General features: G+C 41.0%; 1 protein-coding gene across 1 annotated transcript in view; it reads left to right on the forward strand.

Moving 5' to 3' along the window:
- The window catches only part of LOC130068972 (interferon alpha/beta receptor 1a-like), a gene marked incomplete at its 3' end in the record, with an annotated part of 42,107 nt that extends 32,122 nt beyond the window's left edge, over positions 1–9,985 (forward strand). The window contains exon 8 of the mRNA XM_056232630.1: positions 9,743–9,985. Within this exon, the coding sequence (XP_056088605.1) occupies positions 9,743–9,985 (243 nt within the window). The remainder of the gene's footprint in view (positions 1–9,742) is intronic.
- Positions 9,986–10,568: the final 583 nt, after the last annotated feature.

Consider the following 10,568-nt stretch of genomic DNA (forward strand, 5'->3'; position numbering starts at 1 on the left):
TCTAATGAAGGACTGTTAGCCCATCTAATGAAGGACTATTAGACCATCTAATGAAGGACTATTAGCCCATCTAATGAAGGACTGTTAGCCCATCTAATGAAGGACTGTTAGCCCATCTAATGAAGGACTATTAGCCCATCTAATGAAGGACTCTTAGACCATCTAATGAAGGACTATTAGCCCATCTAATGAAGGACTGTTAGCCCATCTAATGAAGGACTATTAGACCATCTAATGAAGGACTATTAGCCCATCTAATGAAGGACTGTTAGACCATCAAATGAAGGACTGTTAGACCATCAAATGAAGGACTGTTAGACCATCTAATGAAGGACTATTAGCCCATCTAATGAAGGACTGTTAGACCATCTAATGAAGGACTGTTAGACCATCTAATGAAGGACTGTTAGACCATCTAATGAAGGACTGTTAGCCCATCTAATGAAGGACTGTTAGCCTGAAGGACTATTAGACCATCAAATGAAGGACTGTTAGCCCATCTAATGAAGGACTATTAGACCATCTAATGAAGGACTGTTAGACCATCTAATGAAGGACTGTTAGCCCATCTAATGAAGGACTGTTAGCCCATCTAATGAAGGACTGTTAGCCTGAAGGACTGTTAGCCCATCTAATGAAGGACTGTTAGCCCATCTAATGAAGGACTATTAGACCATCTAATGAAGGACTGTTAGACCATCTAATGAAGGACTGTTAGCCCATCTAATGAAGGACTGTTAGACCATCTAATGAAGGACTATTAGCCCATCTAATGAAGGACTGTTAGACCATCTAATGAAGGACTGTTAGACCATCTAATGAAGGACTGTTAGACCATCTAATGAAGGACTGTTAGCCCATCTAATGAAGGACTGTTAGCCTGAAGGACTATTAGACCATCAAATGAAGGACTATTAGACCATCAAATGAAGCACTATTAGACCATCAAATGAAGGACTGTTAGCCCATCTAATGAAGGACTATTAGCCCATCTAATGAAGGACTGTTAGCCCATCTAATGAAGGACTGTTAGCCCATCTAATGAAGGACTATTAGACCATCTAATGAAGGACTGTTAGCCCATCTAATGAAGGACTATTAGACCATCTAATGAAGGACTATTAGCCCATCGAATGAAGGACTGTTAGCCCATCTAATGAAGGACTATTGGCCCATCTAATGAAGGACTGTTAGACCATCTAATGAAGGACTATTAGACCATCTAATGAAGGACTGTTAGCCCATCTAATAAAGGACTGTTAGCCCATCTAATGAAGGACTGTTAGCCCATCTAATGAAGGACTGTTAGACCATCTAATGAAGGACTATTAGACCATCTAATGAAGGACTATTAGACCATCTAATGAAGGACTATTAGACCATCTAATGAAGGACTATTAGCCCATCTAATGAAGGACTATTAGACCATCTAATGAAGGACTGTTAGACCATCTAATGAAGGACTATTAGACCATCTAATGAAGGACTATTAGCCCATCTAATGAAGGACTGTTAGACCATCTAATGAAGGACTGTTAGACCATCTAATGAAGGACTGTTAGCCCATCTAATGAAGGACTATTAGACCATCTAATGAAGGACTATTAGCCCATCTAATGAAGGACTGTTAGCCCATCTAATGAAGGACTGTTAGCCCATCTAATGAAGGACTATTAGCCCATCTAATGAAGGACTCTTAGACCATCTAATGAAGGACTATTAGCCCATCTAATGAAGGACTGTTAGCCCATCTAATGAAGGACTATTAGACCATCTAATGAAGGACTATTAGCCCATCTAATGAAGGACTGTTAGACCATCAAATGAAGGACTGTTAGACCATCAAATGAAGGACTGTTAGACCATCTAATGAAGGACTATTAGCCCATCTAATGAAGGACTGTTAGACCATCTAATGAAGGACTGTTAGACCATCTAATGAAGGACTGTTAGACCATCTAATGAAGGACTGTTAGCCCATCTAATGAAGGACTGTTAGCCTGAAGGACTATTAGACCATCAAATGAAGGACTGTTAGCCCATCTAATGAAGGACTATTAGACCATCTAATGAAGGACTGTTAGACCATCTAATGAAGGACTGTTAGCCCATCTAATGAAGGACTGTTAGCCCATCTAATGAAGGACTGTTAGCCTGAAGGACTGTTAGCCCATCTAATGAAGGACTGTTAGCCCATCTAATGAAGGACTATTAGACCATCTAATGAAGGACTGTTAGACCATCTAATGAAGGACTGTTAGCCCATCTAATGAAGGACTGTTAGACCATCTAATGAAGGACTATTAGCCCATCTAATGAAGGACTGTTAGACCATCTAATGAAGGACTGTTAGACCATCTAATGAAGGACTGTTAGACCATCTAATGAAGGACTGTTAGCCCATCTAATGAAGGACTGTTAGCCTGAAGGACTATTAGACCATCAAATGAAGGACTATTAGACCATCAAATGAAGCACTATTAGACCATCAAATGAAGGACTGTTAGCCCATCTAATGAAGGACTATTAGCCCATCTAATGAAGGACTGTTAGCCCATCTAATGAAGGACTGTTAGCCCATCTAATGAAGGACTATTAGACCATCTAATGAAGGACTGTTAGCCCATCTAATGAAGGACTATTAGACCATCTAATGAAGGACTATTAGCCCATCTAATGAAGGACTGTTAGCCCATCTAATGAAGGACTATTGGCCCATCTAATGAAGGACTGTTAGACCATCTAATGAAGGACTATTAGACCATCTAATGAAGGACTGTTAGCCCATCTAATAAAGGACTGTTAGCCCATCTAATGAAGGACTGTTAGCCCATCTAATGAAGGACTGTTAGACCATCTAATGAAGGACTATTAGCCCATCTAATGAAGGACTGTTAGACCATCTAATGAAGGACTATTAGCCCATCTAATGAAGGACTGTTAGCCCATCTAATAAAGGACTGTTAGCCCATCTAATGAAGGACTGTTAGCCCATCTAATGAAGGACTGTTAGCCCATCTAATGATGGACTATTAGCCCATCTAATGAAGGACTGTTAGACCATCTAATGAAGGACTGTTAGCCCATCTAATGATGGACTATTAGCCCATCTAATGAAGGACTGTTAGACCATCTAATGATGGACTATTAGCCCATCTAATGAAGGACTGTTAGACCATCTAATGAAGGACTATTAGACCATCTAATGAAGGACTATTAGCCCATCTAATGAAGGACTATTAGCCCATCTAATGAAGGACTATTAGACCATCTAATGAAGGACTGTTAGACCATCTAATGAAGGACTATTAGACCATCTAATGAAGGACTATTAGCCCATCTAATGAAGGACTGTTAGACCATCTAATGAAGGACTGTTAGACCATCTAATGAAGGACTGTTAGCCCATCTAATGAAGGACTATTAGACCATCTAATGAAGGACTATTAGCCCATCTAATGAAGGACTGTTAGCCCATCTAATGAAGGACTGTTAGCCCATCTAATGAAGGACTATTAGCCCATCTAATGAAGGACTGTTAGACCATCTAATGAAGGACTATTAGACCATCTAATGAAGGACTGTTAGCCCATCTAATGAAGGACTGTTAGCCCATCTAATGAAGGACTATTAGCCCATCTAATGAAGGACTATTAGACCATCTAATGAAGGACTGTTAGCCCATCTAATGAAGGACTATTATACCATCTAATGAAGGACTATTAGCCCATCTAATGAAGGACTGTTAGCCCATCTAATGAAGGACTATTAGCCCATCTAATGAAGGACTGTTAGACCATCTAATGAAGGACTATTAGACCATCTAATGAAGGACTGTTAGCCCATCTAATAAAGGACTGTTAGCCCATCTAATGAAGGACTGTTAGCCCATCTAATAAAGGACTGTTAGCCCATCTAATGATGGACTATTAGCCCATCTAATGAAGGACTGTTAGACCATCTAATGAAGGACTATTAGACCATCTAATGAAGGACTATTAGCCCATCTAATGAAGGACTATTAGACCATCTAATGAAGGACTGTTAGACCATCTAATGAAGGACTATTAGACCATCTAATGAAGGACTATTAGCCCATCTAATGAAGGACTGTTAGACCATCTAATGAAGGACTGTTAGACCATCTAATGAAGGACTGTTAGCCCATCTAATGAAGGACTATTAGACCATCTAATGAAGGACTGTTAGACCATCAAATGAAGGACTGTTAGACCATCAAATGAAGGACTGTTAGACCATCTAATGAAGGACTATTAGCCCATCTAATGAAGGACTGTTAGACCATCTAATGAAGGACTGTTAGACCATCTAATGAAGGACTGTTAGACCATCTAATGAAGGACTGTTAGCCCATCTAATGAAGGACTGTTAGCCTGAAGGACTATTAGACCATCAAATGAAGGAATGTTAGACCATGTAATGAAGGACTGTTAGCCCATCTAATGAAGGACTGTTAGCCTGAAGGACTATTAGACCATCTACCATCAAATGAAGGAATGTTAGACCATGTAATGAAGGACTGTTAGCCCATCTAATGAAGGACTGTTAGCCCATCTAATGAAGGACTGTTAGCCTGAAGGACTGTTAGCCCATCTAATGAAGGACTGTTAGCCCATCTAATGAAGGACTATTAGACCATCTAATGAAGGACTGTTAGCCCATCTAATGAAGGACTGTTAGCCCATCTAATGAAGGACTGTTAGCCTGAAGGACTATTAGACCATCAAATGAAGGACTATTAGACCATCAAATGAAGGACTATTAGACCATCAAATGAAGGACTGTTAGCCCATCTAATGAAGGACTATTAGCCCATCTAATGAAGGACTGTTAGCCCATCTAATGAAGGACTGTTAGCCCATCTAATGAAGGACTATTAGACCATCTAATGAAGGACTGTTAGCCCATCTAATGAAGGACTGTTAGCCCATCTAATGATGGACTATTAGCCCATCTAATGAAGGACTGTTAGACCATCTAATGATGGACTATTAGCCCATCTAATGAAGGACTGTTAGACCATCTAATGAAGGACTATTAGACCATCTAATGAAGGACTATTAGACCATCTAATGAAGGACTGTTAGACCATCTAATGAAGGACTATTAGACCATCTAATGAAGGACTATTAGCCCATCTAATGAAGGACTGTTAGACCATCTAATGAAGGACTGTTAGCCCATCTAATGATGGACTATTAGCCCATCTAATAGTCCTTCATTAGATGGTCTAACAGTCCTTCATTAGATGGGCTAATAGTCCTTCATTAGATGGGCTAACAGTCCTTCATTAGATGGGCTAATAGTCCTTCATTAGATGGTATAATAGTCCTTCATTAGATGGGCTAACAGTCCTTCATTAGATGGTCTAATAGTCCTTCATTAGATGGGCTAATAGTCCTTCATTAGATGGGCTAACAGTCCTTCATTAGATGGGCTAACAGTCCTTCATTAGATGGTCTAATAGTCCTTCATTAGATGGTCTAACAGTCCTTCATTAGATGGGCTAATAGTCCTTCATTAGATGGGCTAACAGTCCTTCATTAGATGGGCTAACAGTCCTTCATTAGATGGGCTAATAGTCCTTCATTAGATGGTCTAATAGTCCTTCATTAGATGGGCTAACAGTCCTTCATTAGATGGTCTAACAGTCCATCTAATGTTAGACCATCTAATGATGGACTATTAGCCCATCTAATGAAGGACTATTAGACCATCTAATGAAGGACTATTAGACCATCTAATGAAGGACTATTAGACCATCTAATGAAGGACTATTAGCCCATCTAATGAAGGACTATTAGACCATCTAATGAAGGACTGTTAGACCATCTAATGAAGGACTATTAGACCATCTAATGAAGGACTATTAGCCCATCTAATGAAGGACTGTTAGACCATCTAATGAAGGACTGTTAGACCATCTAATGAAGGACTGTTAGCCCATCTAATGAAGGACTATTAGACCATCTAATGAAGGACTATTAGCCCATCTAATGAAGGACTGTTAGCCCATCTAATGAAGGACTGTTAGCCCATCTAATGAAGGACTATTAGCCCATCTAATGAAGGACTCTTAGACCATCTAATGAAGGACTATTAGCCCATCTAATGAAGGACTGTTAGCCCATCTAATGAAGGACTATTAGACCATCTAATGAAGGACTATTAGCCCATCTAATGAAGGACTGTTAGACCATCAAATGAAGGACTGTTAGACCATCAAATGAAGGACTGTTAGACCATCTAATGAAGGACTATTAGCCCATCTAATGAAGGACTGTTAGACCATCTAATGAAGGACTGTTAGACCATCTAATGAAGGACTGTTAGACCATCTAATGAAGGACTGTTAGCCCATCTAATGAAGGACTGTTAGCCTGAAGGACTATTAGACCATCAAATGAAGGACTGTTAGCCCATCTAATGAAGGACTATTAGACCATCTAATGAAGGACTGTTAGACCATCTAATGAAGGACTGTTAGCCCATCTAATGAAGGACTGTTAGCCCATCTAATGAAGGACTGTTAGCCTGAAGGACTGTTAGCCCATCTAATGAAGGACTGTTAGCCCATCTAATGAAGGACTATTAGACCATCTAATGAAGGACTGTTAGACCATCTAATGAAGGACTGTTAGCCCATCTAATGAAGGACTGTTAGACCATCTAATGAAGGACTATTAGCCCATCTAATGAAGGACTGTTAGACCATCTAATGAAGGACTGTTAGACCATCTAATGAAGGACTGTTAGACCATCTAATGAAGGACTGTTAGCCCATCTAATGAAGGACTGTTAGCCTGAAGGACTATTAGACCATCAAATGAAGGACTATTAGACCATCAAATGAAGCACTATTAGACCATCAAATGAAGGACTGTTAGCCCATCTAATGAAGGACTATTAGCCCATCTAATGAAGGACTGTTAGCCCATCTAATGAAGGACTGTTAGCCCATCTAATGAAGGACTATTAGACCATCTAATGAAGGACTGTTAGCCCATCTAATGAAGGACTATTAGACCATCTAATGAAGGACTATTAGCCCATCTAATGAAGGACTGTTAGCCCATCTAATGAAGGACTATTGGCCCATCTAATGAAGGACTGTTAGACCATCTAATGAAGGACTATTAGACCATCTAATGAAGGACTGTTAGCCCATCTAATAAAGGACTGTTAGCCCATCTAATGAAGGACTGTTAGCCCATCTAATGAAGGACTGTTAGACCATCTAATGAAGGACTATTAGCCCATCTAATGAAGGACTGTTAGACCATCTAATGAAGGACTATTAGCCCATCTAATGAAGGACTGTTAGCCCATCTAATAAAGGACTGTTAGCCCATCTAATGAAGGACTGTTAGCCCATCTAATGAAGGACTGTTAGCCCATCTAATGAAGGACTGTTAGCCCATCTAATGAAGGACTGTTAGACCATCTAATGAAGGACTGTTAACCCATCTAATGATGGACTATTAGCCCATCTAATGAAGGACTGTTAGACCATCTAATGATGGACTATTAGCCCATCTAATGAAGGACTGTTAGACCATCTAATGAAGGACTATTAGACCATCTAATGAAGGACTATTAGCCCATCTAATGAAGGACTATTAGCCCATCTAATGAAGGACTATTAGACCATCTAATGAAGGACTGTTAGACCATCTAATGAAGGACTATTAGACCATCTAATGAAGGACTATTAGCCCATCTAATGAAGGACTGTTAGACCATCTAATGAAGGACTGTTAGAGCATCTAATGAAGGACTGTTAGCCCATCTAATGAAGGACTGTTAGCCCATCTAATGAAGGACTGTTAGCCTGAAGGACTATTAGACCATCAAATGAAGGACTATTAGACCATCAAATGAAGGACTATTAGACCATCAAATGAAGGACTGTTAGCCCATCTAATGAAGGACTGTTAGCCCATCTAATGAAGGACTATTAGACCATCTAATGAAGGACTGTTAGCCCATCTAATGAAGGACTATTAGACCATCTAATGATGGACTATTAGCCCATCTAATGAAGGACTGTTAGCCCATCTAATGAAGGACTATTAGCCCATCTAATGAAGGACTGTTAGACCATCTAATGAAGGACTATTAGACAATCTAATGAAGGACTGTTAGCCCATCTAATAAAGGACTGTTAGCCCATCTAATGAAGGACTGTTAGACCATCTAATGAAGGACTGTTAGCCCATCTAATAAAGGACTGTTAGCCCATCTAATGATGGACTATTAGCCCATCTAATGAAGGACTATTAGACCATCTAATGAAGGACTATTAGCCCATCTAATAAAGGACTGTTAGCCCATCTAATGAAGGACTGTTAGACCATCTAATGAAGGACTGTTAGCCCATCTAATAAAGGACTGTTAGCCCATCTAATGATGGACTATTAGCCCATCTAATGAAGGACTATTAGCCCATCTAATGAAGGACTATTAGACCATCTAATGAAGGACTGTTAGCCCATCTAATAAAGGACTGTTAGCCCATCTAATGAAGGACTGTTAGCCCATCTAATAAAGGACTGTTAGCCCATCTAATGATGGACTATTAGCCCATCTAATGAAGGACTATTAGACCATCTAATGAAGGACTATTAGCCCATCTAATGAAGGACTGTTAGACTATCTAATGAAGGACTCTTAGACCATCTAATGAAGGACTATTAGCCCATCTAATGAAGGACTGTTGGCCCATCTAATGAAGGACTATTAGACCATCTAATGAAGGACTATTAGCCCATCTAATGAAGGACTGTTAGACCATCAAATGAAGGACTGTTAGACCATCAAATGAAGGACTGTTAGACCATCTAATGAAGGACTATTAGCCCATCTAATGAAGGACTGTTAGACCATCTAATGAAGGACTGTTAGACCATCTAATGAAGGACTATTAGCCCATCTAATGAAGGACTATTAGACCATCTAATGAAGGACTATTAGCCCATCTAATGAAGGACTGTTAGACCATCTAATGAAGGACTATTAGCCCATCTAATGAAGGACTGTTAGCCCATCTAATGAAGGACTATTAGACCATCTAATGAAGGACTATTAGCCCATCTAATGAAGGACTGTTAGACCATCAAATGAAGGACTGTTAGACCATCAAATGAAGGACTGTTAGCCCATCTAATGAAGGACTGTTAGCCCATCTAATGAAGGACTATTAGACCATCTAATGAAGGACTGTTAGCCCATCTAATGAAGGACTATTAGCCCATCTAATGAAGGACTGTTAGCCCATCTAATGAAGGACTGTTAGACCATCTAATGAAGGACTATTAGCCCATCTAATGAAGGACTGTTAGACCATCTAATGAAGGACTGTTAGCCCATCTAATGAAGGACTATTAGACCATCTAATGAAGGACTATTAGCCCATCTAATGAAGGACTGTTAGACCATCTAATGAAGGACTCTTAGACCATCTAATGAAGGACTATTAGCCCATCTAATGAAGGACTGTTAGCCCATCTAATGAAGGACTATTAGACCATCTAATGAAGGACTGTTAGCCCATCTAATGAAGGACTATTAGACCATCTAATGAAGGACTGTTAGACCATCTAATGAAGGACTGTTAGCCCATCTAATGAAGGGTTATTAGACCATGTAATGAAGGACTATTATAATGAGAGAGTATTAGTCTTGCTCTAGAATAAAACATGTTCTCTCTGTGTGTCTCCAGCTTTGGTTGTCGGACTCGGAGACGCCGCATCTTCTGCCTCCTCGATGCTCCGGCTCTGTATGGGATCAGCTGGACATGATCAGCGCTGAGACCGACTCAGTCCCGGACGTGCAGATCTCTATCCCTGAGGATCAGGACACCAGCGTTCCCAGCCGGCACGGCAGCGGAGACTCCGGCTTCAACTCCACAGAGGACTCCAGTGTCCGGCTGCTCAGCTCCACGCGACACGACACACACACTGACACACTCAGCGACACACAAACTGACACACACACACTGACACACACACCGACCCACACACCGACACACACACACTGACACACACACTGACACACTCACCGACACACACACCGACACACACACTGACACACACACTGACACACACACCGACACACACACTGACACACACACCGACACACACAATGACACACACACTGACACACACACCGACACACACACCGACCCACACACCGACACACACACCGACACACACACCGACACACACACCGACACACACACTGACACACTCACCGACACACTCACCGACACACACACCGACACACACACCGACACACACAATGACACACACACCGACACACACACACCGACCCACACACTGACACACTCACCGACACACACACTGACACACAGACTGACCCACACACCGACACACACACCGACACACACACACCGACCCACACACTGACACACTCACCGACACACACACTGACACACAGACTGACCCACACACCGACCCACACACTGACACACTCACCGACACACACACTGACACACAGACTGACCCACACACCGACACACACACTGG

Source organism: Rhinichthys klamathensis, unplaced genomic scaffold (assembly GCF_029890125.1).
Source record: "Rhinichthys klamathensis goyatoka isolate OS25496 unplaced genomic scaffold, OSU_Roscu_1.1 h1tg000350l_1, whole genome shotgun sequence".
In the NCBI taxonomy this organism is placed as follows: Eukaryota; Metazoa; Chordata; class Actinopteri; order Cypriniformes; family Leuciscidae; genus Rhinichthys; species Rhinichthys klamathensis.